Here is a 24303-nt window from a genome sequence, read left to right as displayed (position 1 = left end):
ATACTGTGCCACACTGCCCCACCTGCTTGGCATCCATGCAGGGTGAGGAGCGCACCAGGAGACCCGGGGCCACTTCTGGCCAGGGTGGCAGCCAGGGAGAGGCCAGCAGGGTCAGCAGCATTTAAACTGGGACAATCTCATTCTCAAGTTATTCCTATGGAAACTTCTCCCCACTTGGAAAAATAAAGTTATCTCCTTACCTCACCTCCCCATACACAAGGGTGAGTGCTGGGATTGAACCCTAACCCTAAGAACACAAAACTGAGTTGGCGAAGAGGTGGACGGTGTGACTGGCTCAGCCACCGCAGCAACAGGGTGCTTCAGCCTCCGTTTCTAGCTTCTCATCCGGGAGCTGGGCGTGGTCACCACAGGGTGGCTCTGGGGACCCGGCTAGGGTGCTTTGGAGATTCTAGGCACATTGCAAGCACACCTGAGTACCTGGGGCCCTCGGCCACGCAGCCCTGGTGCAGAGTCCATTGCCCAGTGTCCCACAGGGGGGGCTGCACGCCTGGCGCTCTGGACCTCCCAGCAGTGCCCATTTAAATGTTTTTACTGAGTCAGAGAAGTGCTTTATTTTCTAGATATTGATCCTTGCACTCGTGAGGCGAGTGGCAGAACCACTGAGCTAAATACCTGGCCCAGTTTGCATTCTTACGTACATTGCAATAACTATTTAAGCGAGCAGGGCCAGTGATCTGACTCGTCTGTAGCTACCCAGGCACGTCCATCTGTGATCACAAAGCTGTCTGTTTACAGGGCATTTACAAAGGTGTGTAAAGGTGGGGCTGGTGTGGCTTCGTGGCACCGCCCTTGTCTAGCATGTGCATGGCCCTGGGTTCCATCATCTGCACCGCAGCAGATACCACCACCTGTCTTCCCAGCACTCTGGGAGGCTGAGCCAGGAGGATCGCAAATTCAAGGCAGCCTGGGAAAATTGGTGACTTAGCAAGACCTTGTCTCAATAAATAAATAGTAACAAGGGGATGCAGCTCAGTGTGAAGGACCTGGGCTCAAAAACTGGCCTGCTCCCCCAGAGGGAAGGCTCAGGTTCTGCAGACACCCCAGAGGGCAGTGAGTGTGGGGGTGAGCACTAAGCTGTGTCCGCAGTGCGATGCTTCTGCAGACGCATGGTACACACAGGAGACTGCGGGGCGCACATTCAGTTGGCACCATGGTTTCCCCCGGCTGCTGTGGAAGAATGGTTGGGCAAGGTCTCAAGGTTCATGTTTGGACTTTTTATTGGGAATATTTTAAAATATTCTGTGGTACTGAGAACCAAACCCAGGGGTGCTCTGCCGTTAAGCTACACTTACCCTTTTAGTTTTTATTTTGAGACAGGGTCTAAGTTGCTCGGGCTGGGCTTGAAGTGGCCATCCTCCTGACTCAGCCTCCTGGGTAGCTGGGATTACAGGTGTACGGGATGACCTAGCTAGGAGTTTGTTTTGTTTTTTGTTTTTTGGGTACCAGCGATCGAACTTGAGACCTTGCGCTTATGAGGCAGGCTGTGGAACCACAGCTAAAACCCCAGCCAAGGAATAATGTATTTTTTAAAGTCAGTTAACAGTTTCATGTGGGACATGCTGGATTTCTACTAAGAATTTCAGATGAAGCCCACTGTTGCAAAACACCCTTGTCCTCAAATGTTGAAAGGGAGGAATTGAGTTGGCATGCACTGTGGGTGCAGAGCCAAAGCCTGACTTCCTTATCTACTCCCATTCCAGTCTGGTTAACTCTTTCTCTTCTCAAAGAACAGTGGGAACAGAGCTTTAAAAGGCTGTGGGGCCAGGCATGGTGGCACACGCCTATAATCCCAGCTGTGGGATTATAGGGGATTACTGGGGAAGCTGAGGCAGGAGGATCGCTGTGAGTTCAAAACCAGCCTGGGCTACAAAGTGAGTTCCAGGTCAGTCTCCACTACACAGTGAGACCCTGTCTCAAAGAAAAAAAAAAAGGCTGTGGGGGCTGCAGCTATAGCTTAGTGGTAGAGCACAACTAAACACAAAAAATGCCCAGTACCAAGGGGAAAAAAAATTCTGGATCTGCAAGGCTCCTGTCAAAAGGGAGCTCCTGCACCTGCCAGCCCCGAAGGTGGGACCCCTGGCAGCACTCTGACCTTGGCTGTCTAATTTCCTCAAAGTCAAGAAGAGATCAAAGCCCTGATGGGTGGAGACTGCATGTGGCCTCTGAAGGAGAGGGAAGAAATTTGATCTCATGGCTGGAGACAGACTGCCTTACAGGTGGTTACTGGACTGTTTTGTTTTTGAGACAGGGTCTTATTGTAATTCAGGCTGGCCTGAGATTCACTGTGTATCCCAGTCTCCAAGTGATAGGGTCACAGGTGTATGCCACCACACCCAACTTATTACACAGCAGGACCTGATGCAGCTCTCAGTCCCTGTCCCTGTGAAGGGCACTGTGTGCCCAGAAAGCACGTGTAGGGACCTACACGGGACACAGACGACATCACCAGAGGCCTGAGGGCTGGGCCCCGGCCAGGCCTTGCTCCTGAGGTGGGGTGTGCACAGTGGCACAGAGGGGAGGTGGAAATCAGATGAGCCTGGCTGCAGATTCCTCAGGCCATATGTCAGCTTCTTCCTCTGTCCCTCTGGAGGTCCTCCCGGGGACTCACTCCTTGTCCTTGTCCTTGGGACAGCTGAGCCGGGTCTTCTCAGTGGTGTAGGTGGCCATACCTGTACCATGGAGGCAGGAGCTGGACCCCTCCCAGGGGCTCCAAACCTAGGACAGACAGTACCCCCATCGGGGCTGGTGGCTCAGGTACCCCAGCGTGGAGGATGGGGGTGGCAGGGAGGTGGCCTTGCCCTCAGCAGGACACATTCCCAGGTGGGTATTTTGGTCCGTGTGACAGGCCCCCAGAGTCATCTGGCCTTGGCCGCCCCAGGGAGTCAGCTCCCCTATAAAAGGGCCCATTGACGACGTGCTCCTCTGGCGGTGTCGTGGAGAGCAGGGGGGGACCATGGACTTCATGAGCATTCAGCAGTTGGTAAGGACGGGCTCTGGCTCTTGCTGGCCTAAAGCTGGGGCTGTGGGGATGAGGTGGTGAGGGGATGGGGAGCGAGAGACAAATGGAAGGCAGCAGGTGGGGTGCAGGGGATGGGAACCAGGGCCTTGGCAAGCTAGGCTGTGCTGCTGGGCTACACCACGGCTCAGGTACGCTGTTCTGTCCTGCACTGAGAGGTTGAGAAGGGATAGGAGTGCAAGGCTGCTTTGGAAGTCATGGCGGCATCCTATTCCCAGCACCGTGACAGTCCCTGGAAGCATCCAGAGGGTCTGGCTGCTTTGGTGGCCTGAGGATGTCCCTGGGTTTCCTGGCTGTGACGATCTGGAGTTCAGTTTGTCAGGCTCAGTTTATGGGGTCCAGCAGTGGCCCAGCCACCCCCACTTTGGCATAGCCCCTGCCAGGAGGCGATTCCAAGGCCAGGAGCCTTAGGGTACTTCAGAGGAAATTTAGTTCTCCTCTGCTGGAAGCCCTGGGCAGTGCTACCCCACAATTCCAACCCTTCTTTTCCTTGAACTGTACTTTCCCAAGTGCAGCCACCAGCTGGTGTGCCTGGGGATGTTTGCCGACAAATGCCAGAAGCTCCCACCACCTTCACGGCACCCTCAAAGTGCCAACGTGAGCCCATTTTATAGATGTGGAAACACTGCTTCCCAAAGCCAAAAGTGGGACCTAGGGAGCCAGAATTGTCCCCAGAGGCATCTCCTCTGTCCCTCCGAGCCTGGGGTCAGGTGACAAGAGTAGCATGATCTGCTAGCAGCCCAGGAGGGAAGTTGATGTCTGCCCCCAGACTCCCAGAGACAAGGGCATGCATGTAAAAATAGCCACGGCTGCCTGCACAGCTAGGCCCTGGGATCCTGCTGACAGAACAAGTAGGTGGTGGCAGTTGGCCCCTGGGCCTTGGGTGTCACCACAGGTGTTGGGTGCTCGCCAGTGCTGCAGACGGCCAGGAAGCTTGGGGGAGGACAGCCCTCATCTGTGGTCCAGGTCAGCTCCCGCAGCCATCAAAACTTTTTCTTTCTTTTTTTTTTTTTTGGTTGTGTTTTTTGAGACAGGGTCTCACTATGCAGTTGAGACTGACCTGGAACTCACTTATGTAGCCCAGGCTGGTCTTGAACTTGCAGTGATCCTCCTGCCTCAGCCTCCTGAGTGCTGGGATTACAGGTGTGAGCCACCACACCTGGCTAAAACTCTGTTCTGTTTTCTCTCTCTCTCTCATTCAGCAGTGGGGATTGAACCCAGGGAGCACTAAGCTACACCCCAGCCTTTTTAAGATAGGGTCTTGTTAAATTGCCCAGACTGGGCTTGGATTTGCAATCCTCTTGCCTCAATCTCACAACTGTTTTCTAAGAGTCCCTCCAGCTCTCCTGATTCTCTGTCCACATCCTGTCCACAGGTGAGTAGAGAAAGAGGTGAAGGGAAAGTGTTGGGGTTCAGACATGCAGCTCCCGGTCCCGGAGGCTGGCCTTGTGACTGGAGGCTGGGCCCCCATGAGGCAGTGGCCCAGGAGAAGCTGAAACAGGAGGAAGAGAAGAAGAGAGTAAGTGACACTGGTTGGGATGACAGCAGGTACCGTGTGGGCATCCTGAGCACTGGGTGTCCTTTTTGGACAGTGCAGACCAGGATCAAACTGGCTGAGGACCTGTCCCCGAGGTCCCCTGCACTAGGGTTGATGCCTGGCCTAGTCTTGTCTTCTCACTTTCTGCCCTAGATGGAAAAATTCAACAGCTCCAGAATGAATCTGGAGACACTGACAGACTTAGAAAACTTGATTCAAAGACGGAGAGAAAAGCGACTAAGACGCAGAGTCCCCCCCAAGGAACCTGAGCCCGAGGCTGCGGTGAGAAGCCGGGGATGGTGCTTCCCATCACTGGGGGACGGGGGGAAGAGGGCGATACTGGAGCCACACTGCGCAGCTGTGCCTGGCAGTCTGCTGGGTGACCAGGGGGAAGGGCCCAGCTATCTCGAGGCTCTGTGGGCTGCAGGTCAGGTCAGCAGGCTGGTTCCTGTGCTGTTCTGCCTGTGCCCCTTGTTACAAGGACACTGGTTCCACAGTAGAACTTCCTCTGGCACCATCATACTGGAAATATGACCTACTCCAGTATAACCTCAATTAGCCATCTGCAAGGACCTTGTTTCTAAGTAGGGTCACATCCCAAGGTACCAGGGCTGGGACTGCAGTGTGTGAATGTGGGGGTACAACACACACCTCGTTGTCTGTTGAGAATCTCCTGGGAGACTGAAAATCAGAACTGTACTCACCCAGGCCCACAGCGTGCTGGTCCTGTCTGTGCTTGGAGCCCCTGGGCCAGGATGGGGACGCTGTTGTCATGGCTGCCTGCTAGCTTGGGGAGTGACTCAGGGAGTGACGTGGCCTCGTCCATCCGCTCACCCAGCCACAGCCCCAAGGCCAGCTGGAACCCGTGGACCTGGAGATGTTCCTGAAGGCAGCAGCTGAGAACCAGGAGTCCCTGATTGACAAATACCTGACAGATAGAGGGGATCCCAGTGCCCATGACAAGGTAGTGTGGGCAGGTGACATGCATGCTGTCCTGTGCACCCTGGTCCTGGCCGGGGACTTGGGCTCATGGGCTCAGATGTCATGGCATGTGAGCGGGAAGGGGGAGGCCCCTGACTCGGTGGCAGGATGGGGGACGTCGGGGGACCTGCTCTGGGCAGGGGTGGGTGGCTGTGCTCCCTCTGCCTCACCTGTCTCACCTCAGCTGCACCGCACAGCCTTGCACTGGGCCTGCCTGAGGGGTCACGGCCAGCTGGTGAGCAAGCTGCTGGCAGCCGGGGCCACCGTGGATGCACGTGACCTGGTGAGCACCGGTGAGGGCCCTGACTCCGGCCACCCCTGCTCAGCATCACACACTGAGAGCGGCTCCTTGTGTTGCAGCTGGGCAGAACCCCTGTGTTCTGGGCCTGCCAGGGAGGACACCTAGACATCCTCAAACAGCTGCTAAACCAGGGAGCCCAGGTCAACGCCCAGGACAAGGTGAGGGAGCAGGCACCTGAGTGGGTGGCCATCAGCACGGGGGAGCAAGCAGGCCCTTTGGACCAGGACCCCTCTCTGACCCCGTCCTCCTAGATCTGGAGCACCCCCCTCCATGTGGCAGTGCGGACGGGCCACTCTGACTGCCTGGAGCACCTCGTGGAGTGTGGGGCCCACATTGACGCACAGGACAAGGTAGGCGCTGGATCTTTTGGGGAACTGGGTAAAGGGGCTGCCTGAGCGGCCCGCCCAAGGCCCAGCATGCAGACAGGTGACCTCCCTTCTCCACAGGAGGGGGACACAGCTCTCCACGAAGCCGTGCGCCACAGCCACTACAAGGCCATGAAGCTGCTGCTGCTGTACGGGGCCAAGCTGGGTGTGCAGAATGTGGTGTGTGTGGCTGGCACGGCCTGGGGTGGGGCGAGGCTGGGGACGGAGGACTGAGTCAGCACCCTTGTTCCAGGCCTTCCTGACCCCCGTGCAACTGGCCCGAGACTGGCAGCGGGGCATCCGGGAAGCACTGCAGGCCCACATGGGGCACCCCCGCATGCGGTGCTAGGAGCACGGACCCATGGGGTCACTCAGTCGCCATTCCAGCCCCCGAACCTCAGTTCTCGGCTTCAGTCCTGTTCCTCTCCGGCCTGAGGCGCTGCGATTCCTGCTGGGCTGGGGCTGGGATGGGCTGAGGCAGGGACCACAGGCAGCAGGTGGCAAAGTGGGCTTATGGAGCTGGGCACAGAGCAGGAGCAAGGCTGGAGCAGGAAGTGAGCAAGCTGTGCTGGAGACCACATCTGAGCCTCAGCTCGGGAGACCAGTTCAGTGAAGGGCAAGGTCTGATCTCCCACACAGTGGAGCAGAGGTGGCCGGCAGCTGCACCCCAGACACACAAGACCAGGCCAGGCCAGGCTGGCGCAGGCACTGGTGTGGCTGCTGCCACCCCAGGTGGGTCTCTGGGCTGTTGGCAGTGGTTGCCTGATGGGTCTAGAGTGGCTCTGGTCCTTAGGACTTGGTGGGCTCTGGGGTCCGTAGGGCCCTCAGCAGGCTTGAAACCCTCAGGACACCAGAACCCTCCAGGTTACCTCAGGGGCCGAGGACCAGTGAGCCAAGACCAGCACCCATTTGGAGACTATGCCCACCCTGTCCAAAGGCTTCTCAGGCCAGCCAGTGGGTTTCCTCCTGGAGCTGGAGAGCCCAGCGCTAGGGTTGCTTGCGGCCCACTCAGGTCCTGAGGTGGAGGCCCGCAACCCTGGCTTCCCCAGGGCTCTGCTGCCCCCTGGTGCTGGAGCCCTGCAGCTGCTGCGGCCTCTGCTCCACCTCCCTCCCCCACTGGCAGCTCCCTGAGCTCTGTGCCCAGCAGGCAGCAGGGCAGGAAGGGACACGTGGACACCCACCTGCCTTGGCCTGTGGTCCCCACTCTGCACCTCTTCCTGAACGGCTCCCTCTCCCACTCCCCCTCGGTAGACCTGTACACTGGCAGGGATGGCTCCTCAGATGCTCAACAGAACTACAGGCTGGAGGAGGGCGAAACAAGAGGCCCAGCCTCCCTCATGTGGTCCTGGGTCATACACAGCACCCAGGGTGGCTTCCATTCAGCAGCAGTTATTCCTAGTGTAACCAGGTGGCCTTTTTAGGCCAGAACAAGGCTACACTAGCATGTGAAAAGGCTGATGTACGCCTGCTCTGGGCCACACACCTGTCCATGGGCAGTTCCTGCCCTGCGGTGGCAGAGCCAGTGTGCACCATGACACAGGTGCTATGGGTGAAACAGGCACTTAAATCTACGGCGATGACAAGTCCTGAAGTGACAGGCAAAAGCACCTTTTTATACGGATCAGTACCTTTTGTTCATTAAAATGGCTACCTATCACAGCCTAGTCATCCTCTTTCTGGAAGAAGCCAGTGTATTGGTCACCAGGGACAGCCTGGTAGGCCCAGGGCCAATGAAACTCAGCAGCCTGACACAAAGGCCACCCAGCACAGCAGCCTTGGTGTGGGGGCCTAGTGCCTGGTGATTCTCTCTTGGCGTCCCATTGCACAGATGGGCGAGTTCAGAGGGCAGCAGCAGTCGGTAGCCTCAGCTGCTTGTCAGAACCACCAGTGCGCTTTGTAAAGTCCTGATGTCCAGAGCCTTAGGTCAGTGGACAACACGCTCATCTGCATATACCAGGAAATCCGAAGACATCTGCCTAAAATGCCCATTTAGACAGAGAGTTCAGCAAGATCTCAGGATACAACATAAACACATAACAATCTATTTTTCTCTATCAGCAACATGGACATAAAGGTTAAAAACATGAGCATATACCTGTTTAGGAAAATGAGATACTTAGGGTTAAATCAGGTAAGGAAGGATGCTGAAACCTACAAACCAAAATGAAATCAATATTTATATAAATGAAGACAGACCACATTCATAGATTGAAAGATCAGTTAAAAAAGATGTCACAACTGTTGAAATCTAAGGAAAACCTTTAGCAGATAGACAAGATCATTCTAGAATTATTGTAAAATTTGTAAAAAAAATTAGAGAATAATTTTGAAAAGAAGTTGGACAAGGTAGTCTGGTCTACTGGTCTGTAGACTTCCTGTACAGGTACAATAAGCAAGAGAGTGTAATATGAAGAAAAAAAGTGCAATATGACAGAGGGGCACACAAGACAACCTAGAAATAGAACCACACAAAAATGCCATTTTTTTAGTACTGCAATTTGAACCTCAGCCTCACACATGCTGGGAAAGTGTTCCACCACTCAGCTACATGCCCAGCCCTTTATCCATTTTTTTTTTTTTTTTTTTTTTGGTACCAGGGATTGAACTCGGGTCCTTGTGCTTGCGAGGCAGGACACTGAACCGCTGAGCTAAATCCCCGGCCCTTTTTCCATTTTGAGACAGGGTCTAAGTGGCTCAGGCTGGCCTCAAACTTGCAGTCTTCCTGCTCAGTCTCCTGAGTAACAGGGGTGCCAGCCATCTACCACCCCATGTGGCAAAGGCACAAAAGCCATTTGACTGCCGGGGGTGGGGTGGGAGCAGCTGCATTTTGAACAAATGGCAGTGGAATAGCTAGGCACCTGTAGGCCTTAAGAACCAAAATATGAGCAATGACCTAAGTCTTCTAACTTGTGACCAAGATTAATGCACAAGTCACAAATTCAAACGTAAAACATAAAACTTTTAGCCAGTCGTAGTGGTGCATGCCTTAATTCCAGCTCCTCAGGAGGCTGAAGCAGGACTAAATTCAAAGCTACCTTGGGCAGCCAGGCGTGGTGGTGCACACCTGTAATACCAGCACCCAGGAGGCTGAGGCAGGAGGATCGCTGTGAGTTCAAGACCAACCTGAGCTTCACAGTTCCAGTTCAGTCTCAACTACGTAATAAGACCCTGTCTCAAAAAACAACAAAACAGAAACAAAGCTACCTTGGGCAACTTCATGAGATCCTTTCTGAAAATAAAAAAAATGAATAAAAGGGCTTAGGGTATAGCTCATTGGTTCCTGGCTTCAATCCCATCAACAAAACACAAAACAGAGACAACTTTTAGGAAATGTAGGTAACAGCTAGATCTAGGACTAGGTAAAGGACTTTAGATGTGATGCTAAAAGCACAATGCATGAAAGAAAAATTGGTAACGTCATCAAAATTTTACAACTCTTATATAAGGCTGTTGAGATGAACATACAGGCAGTGCCTGTCTGTCACTGTGACAAAGTACCTGCAGCAGTTGACTTCCAGGAGGTTTTTGGGGCTTATGGTTTCAAAGGTTTGGGTCTGTGTCCACTGTGGCCCTGTTCTGCTGGACTGCACCCATCATGGCAGAGGCCCCAGGTTCCCTGAGGGCAGCCCTGAGCAGGCTGTTCCAACAGTGCTGCAGGACAGGGACAAAATCTTCCTACAAGCCTTTGGGGATGATTCACATGGACACCCTAACCCCACAGACCATGACAAAATATTTACCAGCCAAAAACTCAGACTTTTGTATTTAGAATGTATCAGGAACTCTCAAGTCTGAAAAACCTATTCCACTGTTGGCACATGCCTGTAACCCTAGCAGTTGGGAGGCTGAGGCAGGAAGATCATGAGCAGCAAGGCTACACAGTTTTAAAAGCCTGTCTCCAACAAAAAGGAAAAAGCCAATTTGGCAGCACGTAAATAGGGACAGACAGGAAAAAGGGAAATGCAAATGAAAGCCACAGGAAAGAACCTGTGCAGACCTATCAGACAGTGACGGGGACAGCAGTGACTCCACCGGGTGGCCACGAGGCTGGATCGCCCTGCGCTGCAGGGAAGAATGAAAGATTGTACAGCCACACTAGAGTTCAGCAGTTTCCTTTTGACCAGAACACGTGACCACATGACCCAGCGAGAGCACTCCCATGCTTATCCCAGAAGCAGCGAGGCCTTCTCCACACGGACCAAGTGGTTGTTTGTAGCAGCTTTATTTGGAACTGCCCCTCAGCGGACACCACCGCATGTCCTTTGAGGGGATAAGCGTTCCATGGGAGACCGTCTGGCAACAAAGAAGGGATGAACTGCTGTCACACACGACGACCTGGGACAGCTCCAGAGAACACGAGGGGAAAGCAACCTCAGACGTCACACTGTGTGAGTCCATGGACTTTCTCGAAATGACAACAGAACAGAGATGAACAGGTTAACGGTCGGGGGTTAGGGCTGGGATGGCACTGACAGGGAAGTCCGAGGGACAGCCTGGTGGTGAATGACGAGACAGTTCGCATGGGACTGTGGTGGCAGTCACAAAACTACACGTGTGTCAACTGATGTGGAATCTACAGCCACAGCCCACCAGGCCAAGTCTGGTTCGGAGACGGCATCATCACTGCCTAAGATGCAACTATTTAGGCAGACCAGCTAAAGGGCCTGGGGGACCTCTAGCTTGGCAACTTCCTATGAATCTAATCACTTAAAAATAGGAAAAAATATCGGTGTAAGTGCAACTTAGTATTTCAGATTGGATCCTGCAACACAAAAAGGACATTACTGGGAAAAACGGTAAAACTCAAAACAAAGTCTGCAGTTAAGAGTATTGCACGAATGTTACCTTTTTAGTTCTGATAAATGTACCAAGGTTATGCAAGATGTTAACGTCAGGGGAAGCTGGGTGAAGGGCATATAGAACTCTTCTGAGAATATACAACGATTTAAAAAATTAACCCCTGGTGCCCAGAATTACAAGTTCCAGGAGTGGGTCCACAGGCCCCATATTTCATTTTCCAGATGAGTCCAAGGTCCAGCCAAGGTCCAGAACCACTGTTCTAGACAGAGATGATTTGAAAGTGTCTACTTCCCCTTGAGTGAGTTCTCGGAACACATTCCTGGAGAAGTTTCTAAGCAAATGCCCCACTGTTCTTTTGCCCTCTGGTCTCACTAAGAACGACCCAAATTCTCTCGAGAGGCTCCTGAAATCCTCATCTCTCCCTCCCCAATCTGTTACTCCCGTCTCTGTGACACCTGCTTTCCAATAGCTGAAGTTAGAAAAGTAAGACAGAGACATAGCCTCCTTGTTCCGACTTCTCTAAAACAGCCCCGGTAGAACAGGGAAGGCCAAAGAACTGGAACTGTTTCAAAGACGTAAGAAAAACCTTGGTTTCTCTTTTTGAAGGACAGGTGTGTAGACACCCTAGTCACTGACAAGGTTTACGCCCCTGGCTTTCTGCACAGCCGGGCCGCCCACCTCTGTGGAGGCCCTTGGGAAGGGGATAGGAGAGGCACTACAGTAGCCACTCTGCTTCAGGGACAGACCACTGACAGATGCAGCCAGAAGACCGCTCTCCCATGCGAGACCTGTCCTCAGTATCCGACGCTGATCATACTGAGTGGCAATCAAGCATGGTGGGGAAGAGTGAGCTGGCTGCATGGGCCTCCTCCAAACAACCAGAGTGGCCTGCTGCAGGCAACACGGGGCAGGACTGGGGACGGGCTTCTGGGAATCACGCTTCTCTGGCTTTGGCACTGGGCACTGTAAGGGAAGCCAGAGAGGACACCATGGACAAGGCTGTAGCCTGGAATCCAGGTTAACACGGGTACTCTCCATGGGCTGCAAAGGTGATGACAGCAGCAGGCTTGGCTGACTCAGAGCAAGGCAGGCACGGGTCTCAGCCTTCGCGGAAGGCAGTGACTGCACACACAGTGCCCGGTTTGAAGAGGTATAATACGCTGCAGCTGCAGCAGTGGAGTGGGCTGGCCTGGGGACGCAAGATGCGGCTGTTCCCATCCGTGTTCCTTCAGAATGGCCAGGACAGCCGGGCGTGGTGGCGCACGCCTGTAATCCCAGCACTCAGGAGGCTGAGGCAGGAGGATCGCTATGAGTTCAAGACCAGCATGGGCTACATAGTGAGTTCCAGGTCAGTCTCAACTACTTAGTGAGACAAAACACAAAAAAATCCCCAAAAAACCAAAAAACAAACAGAATGGCCAGGACAGCCGGGCGTGGTGGCGCACGCCTGTAATCCCAGCACTCAGGAGGCTGAGGCAGGAGGATCGCTATGAGTTCAAGACCAGCATGGGCTACATAGTGAGTTCCAGGTCAGTCTCAACTACTTAGTGAGACAAAACACAAAAAAATCCCCAAAAAACCAAAAAACAAACAGAATGGCCAGGACAGCTGGGCCTGGCAAACCTGTCCTACAGCCTCCTGCTGCAACTCCTGACACCGAGGTGGCCCAGGCCCCACATCTGCATGGACCATCTAAAACGTGGCCTGGAGGGGTGGGGACAGGGGGCATGAAGCTCTGCTTGGCTCCCTCCAGCACCCATGTGCTTGTCTGTTCAGATTCCCAGCACCTGACAAGCAGTTAAACCCCTGGATTCCGCCCAGGGCTCTCCTCCACCGGCACACCGGGCTTGCTGGCGTTGGACCCTACAGGAAAGAGGGAAAGCAGAATGAACACCCGGGTTGATAAAGGGGCAGGGCCTGGCATGACCCAGAGTGGAGCTACAGGATCAGGGTACCAGGCAGGGGAGCAGGCCTGGGATGCGAGGGTGCGGAGACCAAGCAGAGTCCAAGCAGAGCTGGGTGTGACTGGTGAGGAGCACATAAGTCCAACTCTTCCTCACAAGAGGAAGCCACCGAGGACAAATGTCACCCAAGAAAGACAGGATCCCCAGGGGCCCTGGGTGAGCGGGACTGCCCTGGATGATCATGCGCCTTGTGCTGGAGGGAAGTTGTATCCTAAGGCCGAGCAGACGCCTGACCCCTCCGGTCCTCCAGAAAGATGGGCCTTGGCACCCCCACCCCCACCCGGGGAAAATGCCTCCTAGCCAGAGCTGTCAGGAGCACCAATGCAATGAGTGAGCAGAGGAAGCAAGCCAAGACAGAGGAAAGAGAGATATTTACCTTGGTGTTTTCTTAAAACAAAAAATGCGCACTAGTCCACAGTCAGTATCAACTGCAGTTTCCAAATGTGCCAAAGAGGGAAAGGTCTACGGGGAAGGCTGAAGACAGCAGAGAGAGAGACACAGAGGGAGAGAGAGAGAGACAAGAGACAAGAGGCTGTTGCGAGTACCACCAAGGGCAGGCGGGCCACACATCAGAGGGAAGTCATGAAGGAAAGCATCCTGGGACCCAGGCACTATCTCCTGGAAAGCAGCCTTGTGACTGGGCAACATGAGGACTGCTTCAGAACATGCTGAAAGGCCAGGGGTCTGAAAACGTGCACCAATTTAAGGTTTTGCAGGTCACTTGACTCAACTCCACTGTTGTCCTTCAGAAGCCACCAGACAACCCATAAACCAAAGAGCAAGTACGCATGAAACTTCATTTACAGATACGGGCAGCCTGCTAGATCTGGCTCTTGCCCTGTAGTTTCCCCGCCCCTGCTGTGAGCAGTTGAAAATTCCTTTGCCTTCCAAGCCCTCTGATGAAACCCTTCTCTGCCAGGGACCTAGCGACAAGGTCTCCAGGCACAGGTCTCACCTGTATGGCTAAGTCACTATGCATGCCAAGGACAGACACAGAGAGACCCCAGAGGGTTCCAGGAAAGGAGCGAAGACTACAGGCAACCTCACTGGGGACAAACATCAGGTGTTCTTGGGTAGAAATAGCAATGGTGCGTCGGCAGAGTAGTGGGTAATAGGTTACAAGGAAGAAACGACCCACAACACTGCTGTAAATGACTCTCTCTGGCCCAATGAATGGCTGAAGCCTAGAAGATTTAAAAAGAAATCTCAAGGGGCTGGGGATTTAGCTCAGTGGTTCCACAGCCTGCCTTGCAAGCACAAGGACCCGAGTTTGATCCCCGGTACCAAAAATAAGTAAATAAATAAATAAAAAGAAATCTCAAGGGGCTAGAGCATGGCTCAGTGGTAGAGCACTTGCCTAGTACCTGCGAGGCCATGGTTCTGTCCTCCAGAACACCCCTCCCCACTGAGGTCTGGACCCTGAGCTTCGCTGTGCAGGCTCCACAGCACCAGAAGCCCACCTGAATGGCTCACCTTCTGCTAAGTCTTGGCTTTTAAGGCCCAAGTCCCTATGTGGTGGTGTGAAGTTCTGTAAGGGACACCCATAAAGAAACACCCCAGTGGGGGAACAGTTTTGTCAACTGTATGAGTTGCAACCCCATCCGGGAGCATGTGACCCTTCGAGAGGGAAGCATCCCCACCCCCATCCCAGGCCCAAAGGCAGGACTTAGTTCGGTCATACCTGCTGTCTCTTCTACGCCCCCCACCTCTAGTGGCCAGAGGGTCTGTCACTGTGCCTTGGGTCTCCATCCCTGGCACATGCATGTCATCTCTCAATTCAGAAAGAACCTTTCTATCACAAAAAACATATCTGTGCTCTTATACAGGGAGGCACTCCAGGCCCCTCCAGACAGTGGGGATGCTCACCAAGGGAGGACACAGAGGACTCTGAGCTGACAGTACCCGCTCTGAGCATAGCACCCACGGAGGAAGTGCCCAGGAAGAGCTTGTCTCCTTCACGTCAGGCAGGGTAGGGCCCCACAGTCTCTCCAGATCCCTGGCACCACTGCCCACCCCCCAGGACTCAGTCAACTGGAAACTACAACAGTGCACCCCAACTTTACCATCTGACCCCATACCCCATCCTCATGCTGCAGCGTTAGTTCCAAGTGTACTGTGCAGTCTGTTCCCCAACATGGCCACCCAACAAACAGGACAGCCCTGCTCTGCCACACGTCAGTTTCTGCCTTCTGAGGATGCCTTCTGAGGAAGACCCATAGGCGACCCAAACTTCCTTCTCCAACCCCAACCCTAATGCTCAGTGGTCAGGACAGAGTCTGAACCGCTTACCAACTGCTATCTGTTGAAACCAACCCATTCTAGAGGCACTTCAGTGAAAATGCTGGCTTCATATGCTCTGCTTCAAGGGCCACTAATCCAGAAATTGGTGCCACCAGCAAGACGGAAACCAAAAGAGGACAGAGGGAGGTGCAGGGCAGGGCAAGGGCAGAGCATGCCGTGTAAGCGACACAAGGGGCAGAGCACACAGCCCTCTGCGTCCTAATGCTCAGGATGTGCCATGAGGGACTCACCTGCTGCTACAGCTGTCTTGTCACTGAGTAGCCTGGTCTGGCTGCCTGGAACGACCTGGAGGTCAGCATTCTCAGGGGACGGTGGCAGGCTCTGGGCCCGGGTAGCCAGGAGTGCATTGAGGTACTGCAGCCGTGTGACCTGGGGGACAGAGGCAAGTCACCCAGCAGGGAGGATGCTAACTGGTTGGACAGAGGGGAGAGTGGTGCAAGGCTTTCTCTAAATCCCTACAGAGACCACGTATGGGTGGGATAGAGGCGGGGTGGTCCTGCAGGGCAGGGCAGGACAGGCCTCACTCTTACAGCCTCAGACATGCAGTGTTTACACTCAACCTTGTAGCCAGCTGGTCTAGGGCACCCAAGGACATAAAGCCAGTTAAAGCCAGCAACAGTGAGCAGCCCAGCAGTCACCTTCACGAGCTGCAGGTCTGAAAGGGCCCTCACGGTGTAGTCCGGACAGTACGTGGAGGAGCGGGTACTGTCGGCAGGCTCGGGATGCAGGTCATGGCGGGCAGGCTGGCGTGAGGACACCGGGGACTGGTGAACTATTGAGAGGAATAACCAGTGACTTGGTGAACCGCTGGGGCGGGGGAAGCAGCCCCGCTGCTGCATGGGGTTGGGGGAAGGGTCTCAGTGATGGGACAGAGAGACAAGAGAAACGATGCCTGCCTCTCATGCAGGAGGCATTGGCTCCCGCAGAAGGGACACAGCCCAGTAGCAGAACCTGAGAGGACGGGTGGAGTAGTGCTGCAGGGTGGGTTTACCAGAGGATGGCGCTGTCAGGGCAGACACGCCATAGTAGGTGAAGGCCCCGTTCTCAAACTTCAGGCCCTCCTTCCCGATCTCCACCTCAACCCTGCCCTGGGAGGAGGTGGGGGGGGAAACAAGTGTAAGTCATCTTTCCTGTCAGAGAAGAACCCAAGGAGAGACCCCCAGGAGCCAGGGTAAACCCATCCCAACCTCTCCCGCGACTCTGGCCCAGTACCTGCAGGATGAGGATGAAGTAGTCCACTGGCCTGCTGCGCTGGTACAGGAAGTGGTGTGCGGCCAGGCGGTTACTGTCATCAAACTTCACCTCCTGGTTGACACTTGGGTGCTTCAGCAGATGCAGCAGGACCTTCTCGGAGATGCGCACTGGGCTGAACACATCCACCTCTGCCCCATGGCATAAAGAGGGACAGTGTCTCCCGGGGCCAGCATGCCCTCAGTCACCAATCTCCGGCTCCTATTGCCCTCGAGAGCTCTCCCTGGAGGCCCCAGCACTGCCACGCCTCCACGCACCAGAGCCAAGCAGGGCACTGCCCCCACCCTCCCCTAAGGGCTACTGAGGCTGCCCTCAGGTGACCGAGATGCTGACAGGGTCACAGAGAAGCAAATTTCTCTCACAGAAATGGGAAGCAGAGTCCACATGTGTCTGGGTTGGGCTCCTGACCCAGGGACAGCCAGAGAGCAGGGCCAGGGACTGCCCTTCACTCTCACCTCGAGACAGGAATCGCTGAGTGGCCAGGAGCAGCTGGGGCGAAATTTTTACTTTGTACTCCTCATCAGACACCTTGAACAGGGAGAACTCCTCCTTGCACTTGGGAGGGACACTCAGGGAAGCAGCCTTCTTCCTCACCGTGGTGTCTCCTAAGAGGAGGGTGTGTGGGCATCAGCACCCAAACACAACCAAACAAGGGCCCTGCTGCCTATCCTTCCCTCCCAAAGCCTGGGGGGCCCCAGGGACACATGCGTGGCCCAGTTCCCTCCACAGTGTCTGGCTGTCACCCTGGTGCCCAAGACAGTACTGAGGACAGGAAGCCATGCTCAAGGGCCCCAAGACTGTCTGCTGGGGATATCCTCTACAGGATGTTTTTGTGGTTGTGTTCTGGGAATGGAAGCCAGGGCCTGTGCCTGCAGGGCAAGTGCTCTCCAAGGAGTGGGTCCTTAAAGAACACCTGGGTGATGCACCAAAGAACCTGTGCCAGCAAACGCATCAGGAAAGAATGAAGGGGAAAGGCCCAAGAAGCACAGAGCCCCAAGTGAGAGAAAACACAGGACAGCCACTGACAGAGCCCCAAGCTCCTGCAGGAACTGCAGGACCCCAGCAGCCAGGCTACCATCCACCATCCACACTCACGGTAGTCTTCAGACTCGTCTAGGATCTCGGACTTGATGATCTCCTCGATGACGTCCTCCAGGGTGACCAGGCCCAGCACCTCGTAGAAGGGGTCACCCTCGCCCTCGTTGTTCACCTTCTGTACGATGGCCAGGTGCGACTTCCCTGTGCGGAGGGGACATTCACAGCTTTCAGGGGGCTCTGTTTTTCCAGCTCTCTGGGATAAGCCTGTCACAAGAACAGTGGCTAACATTTGTGTTGGGAACTAAGTCCAACTCTCCCTAGGACTGGACACCAGCACACTGAGTGAGCCCTCAGAGACCAGGCTCTCCATACAAGGTCCCTGCACAGACTGCGGTGGAACTGGGACGTGGCTCAGGTCTTTGTAGCCATGGACAAGCTCCCAGGGACAGTCCCAGCCTGAATCTGTGCAGGGCTTTCCTGATTCCTACAGCTGCCCTTCTGCGGCTTGTCCATGGGATCGGGAAGTGGACAGTGGCCATGGGGATCCAACAAGGTGAGGAGGAGCCACAGGTTGGCGCTGCCCTTTGCTCCTAAGTCTCTCATGTCACCTTCCTATCTGGTCTTGGCAAACTTCAGGAGTTTATGCTAAGAACAGAAGTGCTTTTCAGCCACAACACTGTACACTTCTCTGAGCAACACAAACAGCAAGGCAAGCCTGCTGTAATTTAAAATCTTTAAGCAGCTATATTAAAAAAAAAAAAAAAATCAAGGGCCAGGGATTTAGCTCAGTGGTGCTGCTGCCTGCCTCACAATAGCAAGGTCCTGAGTTCCATACCCAGTACCCCCCCAAAAATAAATAAATAAAATAAAATAAAATAAAAAGAAACAGATAAAATTTAAATTTAGCAACATATTCTAAGTAACCCAATATAGTCCAAATCTCATCTCAACAAGTAATCTACAAGTGTGATAAGCATCTCACTTTCCTTTTGTACCAAGCCTCTAAAATCTGGGGTATGACTGCCTCTTACTACATACCCCAACTCAGACAAGTATCCCATCAAGCACTCCCCAGCCACAGTGCAGGCAGAGAGGCTGCTGGACTGGGCCAGGGCACAGAGACACACCCTCCTGTCCCAGTGACTAAGGGAGGGTCATGCTGGCCTGCCAGACTTGCATGCTAACGCCATCTGCTCCAAGAATCTTTTGGGAAAGCAAAAAATCAGGTTTGTTTTTTTTTTTTTTTTTTGGTTTTTTGAGACAGGGTCTCCCTATGTAGTTGAGACTGACCTGGAACTCACTATGTAGCTCGGGCTGGTCTCAAACTCACAGCGATCCTCCTGCCTCAGCCTCCCAAGTGCTGGGATTATAGGCATGTGCCATCATGCCCGGCAAAAAAATCAAGTTCTTATTTTTGTGCAAATCATTATTTCACATTGTGGATTTTGTGAAAGCAACATTCTTTGGGGTGCTTTAATAGTCTTGGACAAAAATTAAAGGTGGAAACAAGCACATTAAGTCACCTCCCCCTTGCAGGACGAAAAGGCCCAGGGTCCCTGCTCACACCTGCCGAGTGGACTGACTGAGGCATCCCCAGATCCTCCTAACCCTGGAGACCATCCCACTGCTCTATCACAGAACCCAAACCTTTCAGACCAGCCCAGGAAGGCCAAGGGCGTGACATGCAGTTCTGGTCCCCAGTCTGGGTTCCTCACGACACCAAAGCTGAGCTTCTGAAGGGCCACCTCCATCCAGAGAGGCCTCGCCTCCACTCCCGCCTGGGCCGCTGTCCCTCTGGCAGGCCACCTACCAGAAGGGACTAACTTCTTCCTTAGTCTCAAACTGCTGTGAGTGAGACAGGGACGTGTGTCTCCTGGGAGCTGCCACACAGGGATGGCCTGACAAGGAACAGGAACAGAAGGAGGCAGGGCTTTGGGAGATCTGAACAGCAGCCAGGTGACATTCACAATACTCGGTGTCTGAGGGGTCCAGAGGGTGACCAGAATGCAGGAGGAGACAGAAAGGTGGATGGAGGGACTAAAGTCCACCACCCATCCGACAGGCATGGCAGCTCCATAAGCCACAGGCAGGTGTGGAAGGAATGACCTGGCAACAGAAAGCACCAGAAAAGCTCCAGTTTGGATTTTACCCAGCAGGCTCCTGGAAAGGCTTGATAACTGCCCCCAGGGCAGCCCTCATTCACCAGAGTATTCCAATTATAGCGGGGGAAGACACTTTCACAATGCCCAACCTCTATGGTATCCTTTTCTTTTTCGTGGTGGTACTGAGAATTGAACCTAGGGCTGTCACACAGAGCTACATCCCCAGCCATTTTTTTTTTTTTTCCGGTACCGGGGATCAAACTCAGGACCTTGCACTTACGAGGCAGGTGAGGTGCCACTGAACTAAATCCCCAGCCCTCTTTCCCTTTTTTATTTTGAGACAAAGTGTCTCTAAGTTGCTAATCTACCTTGTCTGGTCTCAAATTTGCCATCCTCCTGCCTCAGCTTCCTGGGATTAGAGATGAAACACTGTCCAGTTTTATAATATCTTTAAAAATGTAGAGTTAAAAAAAATAAAAATGTAAAGTTTAGTTTCTTCTGTCTTCCCTGTTATTTTTGCTTTTCTTTTTCTCAGTGCTGCAGAGGGAACCCAGGGCTTCATGCACACTAGGCAGCTAAGTGTTCTACTTGGACCAGCATGCCCAGCCTGGTTTTGTCATCTGCTGTGGCATGTGTACTGACATCCTGGGCAGCGCTTCTCCGAGGTCTGAGCAGCTCTGCCTCTCCTCAGCAACAAGGCATCACGTGGCTTTTAATGAGACAGTGAGCCAGAACTCAGTGGGTCAAAAGCACACTTTGCTGGTGCACTCCTGTAATGCCAGCACTCGGGAGGCTGAGGTAGGCGGATTGCTGTGAGTTCAAGACCAGCCTGGGCTACATAGTGAGTTCCAGATCAGCTTCAACTATATAGTGAGCTTGGAAGGTGAAGAAACTGCAGAGGAGACAGACACCGGGAAGACATAGTGAGACCCTGTCTCAAAAAAAAAAAAAAGAAAACCAAAAAGACAAAACACAAACAAAAGCACACTTTGCAAAGCTCCCCTTCCTAATCTCTTTTTGCTTAGCCTCACTGTGGACTAAAGAGGACAGTTGGTTGGGTCGATAGCTTTACAGAAAATACAAATCACTCATTAGAGCTCTGAAGCACTCTTCTGCCTGACCTGTGCACAAAATAACTGCTGTATCATCTTGCATCTGTGGCCAAGGCGTGCCTCTCCCCAGCTTACAAAGGAGCAGGGCCCCATACCCAGTGCCAAGATGTCCAGGACTCCAGCTCCAAGAAGATTGTGAGCACCATGATCTCAGATTCTTGGCAAAGAGATGGGAAGGGGACTGATTTAAAGGAGTCCTGCACCAAGAAGATTGTAATGAGCCATTTGGTCATAAGGAATGCACCGTATCCATGGGTCAGGACAGAAAGGATTCACACAAGCCGGGCACGGTAGCACACTCCTGCAATTGCAGCACTTAAGAAGCTGAGGCAGGAAGATCACTACCTGTTTGGGGCCAGCCAGGGCTACACAGTGAATTCAAGGTTAGCATAAAATGTGTAGCAAGAACCTGCCTTGAAAAATCAAACCACACTGAACAAAACAAGACTCACACAAGAGGAAATGCAGCGATCTGCCAGAGGCTGCAGAGAGAGCTGTGACAGCTCTAGGATGTCCCTGGAAAGGTTTGGGCACTGCCCCCAGGGCAGCCCTTATCATGGGGATGAGGAAGTCAAGGGGCACTAACAGGACTCCCACTGGACACCCACCATCAAGGTAGCTTCCGGGCACCCAATCCCCAAATGCCCTCCAGTGTCAGGCTGCATACAGCCGCTCAGAGGCCGCTGCTCAGGAGCAGGAGTGCCCTCACTGTAGCCTTCCCTCTCTACAGCACCATCTTTCCAACAGCAGGTCAACCTAGCCTAGCTCCATGCCTATTCTGCAGCCTAGGAGCAGCAGGCCCCTCCCCACATCTCCTTGCCACACCTGCCAGATGCCTGTCCACCTTAGCTCCCCTCCATCTCCATTACCACTGTCCTGACCAGCTACCACACCAAATCTACTTCAGGAAAGTCAAGGGCATCCTGCTGTCTGTCTCCTCTGCAGATTCTTCACTTTCCAAGCTTCCTGATCCTCTGTCCTCTCCTTCTGTGGTCCTGCCTCCTCCTGCAGCTCCTCCCAGGCTCCCAGCTGCACTTTTCACACTCGTGCTGGGGTTGGGAATGGAGTGGGGGTACGGTCACACTCTGTCTACTTCCAGAGCTCTGGGGGCTTGCATTCCTGCTAAGAGCCTGCCTCCTAGGACACTGCACTGACACAAAATCCAATGTAAGAAAATACTCACCGCTCCCTGTCCTGGCCCTCAGGGAAGGCAGAAATGCAGGCCTCCATCTCCAGCTCTCCCCTCTCGTACCACAGCCCCTCAACCAACCAGCAAACCCTCCTTATTCCACCTACTGATGCCCCCTAGGTCTCCTTCCCAGGCTACTGTGTGCTCCCGCCAGCTCTTGTCACCTCTCAGCTGGGCTCCTCACCACTCTGTCTGTACCAGCCACTGGTCGCAGAAACAACCTTGATGGTGCTACCCTGCCCACAGCCCTGGTGACCGAGTCCCTGTTCCACACTTTAGACATCCTGACCAACTCCTGAAGCTCAGTCCCAGACAGGGGCACCCCTTCCACCACTACCGCCTGAATCTCCTGCAGCAAGAACACAAAGAACACAAGAGTCCTGGTGAAGCCAGACACCAGAATGAGCGTTTAAAGGAACCTAGAGACAGGCAAGCTCGGAGGACCAAAGGGACCACATTGGTCTCCACATTACTCCTCCAAGGAGAAAGTCTGGTGACCACTCAGGAAGAAATGGAACCTGAACTTCCAGGTCACTCCATGGGTGAGCAGACACCATCTACCACAGCGCCTCCCTGGGTGAAGGCTGCTGTGCTAGCCAGCATCACAACCCGTTTCCTTCCCCTGCCTTCCCCAGATCTTCTCCAGCTCCTGGGTTATCTCCAATACTAGCAGCTGAGGGTCTTGAGCACAAGCGGCTGTGCAGGGCTAGGGATTTTTAGCTCAGTGGTGCCACTACCTGCCTCACAAGGGCAAGGTTCGAGTTCCTGTTCCCCCCCCCCCCCGTCCCCAAAGCAGCTGTGCGCCTGTCCCAGGGTCTAGAAGCCAAAGGATGGGGCGGATGGAATCCACCAGGTGACTCCAGGGCCACAATGGTGGCTGCCACCACAAGGGCTACCATGCCCAGATGATACATTTACTACCACGAGGCTCCCTCCCCACAGAGGAGCCACAGGGCCAAATTCTGGAGAGCAGCCCAGGCACACCTGTGGTATCTCTAACAAACAGGCCCTGCCTGACCTGAGCCAACCCAGGCTTCATGCTGTAAGAGATGAGGCACAGGCCAGGGCTGTACTCAACACAAGAGAAGCATGAACAAGACCAGAAAGTCTTCCTGCTCCGTCCAGGAGCTCGCAGGGCACCCCCATGTGGACTGGAGCCAGCAGGCTTTTCAATTCTCCTCCTCCAGTCCTGCAGCGGTCGGGGTCAATCATCTCCAGCCCTGGGGGCCCCTACCACACCCTGTAGGAGCACAGTGGTGCAGCAGTCTGTGGGTCCAGAAGCCTGCAGGCAGGGGACACGCCCACAAGGAAGAGTACTTTGAGGAACCCGTGCCTCACCCCTAGAGGGCCTTCCAGGTTTGCCAGCACCAGAAAGAGTAGTTTCAGATAAACCAAGGCAAAAGGACCAAGCGAACTTTCCAGGTTAAGGGTGAACCTGGGAGGCCTTTCTGAGGAGATTAAAAAGAAAATAAAGTAAGGAAAAGGAAAATTAAACCGGCATCCATAAAGTTGTTTTTGGAGAAATTAAAGTGAAAGTCTTCTCTTTATGAGTCACTCCCTTGTCTGCAGTCAGGAAGGCAACAACCAATCAGGGACCGCAAGTCCAACTAATGTGTGCAGGCAATGGTGTCCAGCTATTCTAAGACTTTTCCATGTCCTTCTAGTTTCTATCCCTGAGGCCCAGGTGTTCAGAAGTGGCCTGGGAGAAAGAAGACGGGGGTGAGGGTGGGGGGGATGGGGGGTCGGGGGAGGTATAGCACTGTCAGGCCCCCTGGGAAGAACAGTCTGTAAATAAATTTCAAAACGTCGTTCCCAAGTGCAAGACCATCACCTTAGGGAAAAGGGGAGGTCTCACCACCCTTTTCCTCCAGGATTCCATCTCCCTTGCCCCTTTTCAGGGGAGAGCACTGGACAGGCGTCTGCCCCACCGTTACCTCGCTTGAACTCCTCCAGAACAGCGTCCAGCTTGGTATCGTTGAAGACGAAATGGAGCGGGTGATTATAGAAGCGAGTGATGGTGCTGAGCGGCGTGCAGTCCTCGGGGTCCACGAAGGTCAAGTCCTTGAGGTAGAGCATGTCCACGATGTTGGAGCGCTCCTCCTCGTACACTGGAATGCGAGTGTAGCCGCTCTGCATGATGCTGGCCAGCACCCCGAAGTCCAGCACTGCGCTGGCGTCCAGCATGAAGCAGTCCTCAAGCGGCGTGAGCACGTCCTCCACCGTGCGGTAGCGCAGCACGCCCTTGCTCAGGTCACCGTAGGGGTCACCGCCACCGCGTGCCAGCTCCAGCACTCGCTCTCGTAGCCGCCCCGGCCGCGCTGCCAG

General features: G+C 53.9%; 2 protein-coding genes across 5 annotated transcripts; one reads left to right on the top strand and one right to left on the bottom strand.

Moving 5' to 3' along the window:
- The first annotated feature begins 79 nt into the window (after positions 1–79).
- Positions 80–8773, top strand: Ankrd23 (ankyrin repeat domain 23). Of its 4 annotated transcripts, XM_033761708.1 has the most exons (10): positions 80–221; positions 2867–3001; positions 4413–4556; positions 4728–4856; positions 5413–5538; positions 5740–5838; positions 5916–6014; positions 6108–6206; positions 6303–6401; positions 6475–8773. In XM_033761708.1, exons 2-10 carry the CDS (start codon positions 2975–2977, stop codon positions 6568–6570), a joined length of 918 nt encoding a protein of 305 aa, XP_033617599.1. In that variant the 5' UTR covers positions 80–221; positions 2867–2974; the 3' UTR covers positions 6571–8773. The 4 variants fall into 4 exon arrangements, with proteins under 4 accessions (XP_033617599.1, XP_010636411.1, XP_010636412.1 ...); XM_010638109.3 differs by lacking the exon at positions 80–221 and having other exon boundaries at positions 2362–3001; XM_010638110.3 differs by lacking the exons at positions 80–221; positions 5740–5838 and having other exon boundaries at positions 2362–3001.
- Positions 8774–12552: 3779 nt separating this feature from the next.
- Positions 12553–24300, bottom strand: Cnnm3 (cyclin and CBS domain divalent metal cation transport mediator 3; the record flags this gene model as incomplete). Its single annotated transcript, XM_010638192.3, has 8 exons — positions 12553–12884; positions 15517–15655; positions 15925–16058; positions 16278–16374; positions 16499–16668; positions 16993–17142; positions 17633–17776; positions 23913–24300. Coding segments are annotated over 8 exons (1287 nt in total), but the record flags the coding sequence as incomplete, so codon positions are not given.
- Between the last annotated feature and the right edge of the window lie 3 nt (positions 24301–24303).

Source organism: Fukomys damarensis, unplaced genomic scaffold, assembly GCF_012274545.1.
Source record: "Fukomys damarensis isolate Sample0158 unplaced genomic scaffold, DMR_v1.0_HiC HiC_scaffold_9, whole genome shotgun sequence".
NCBI classification, from domain to species: domain Eukaryota; kingdom Metazoa; phylum Chordata; class Mammalia; order Rodentia; family Bathyergidae; genus Fukomys; species Fukomys damarensis.
Note: the sequence above shows the minus strand (reverse complement) of the source record. Positions and strands in the feature narration are given on the sequence as shown.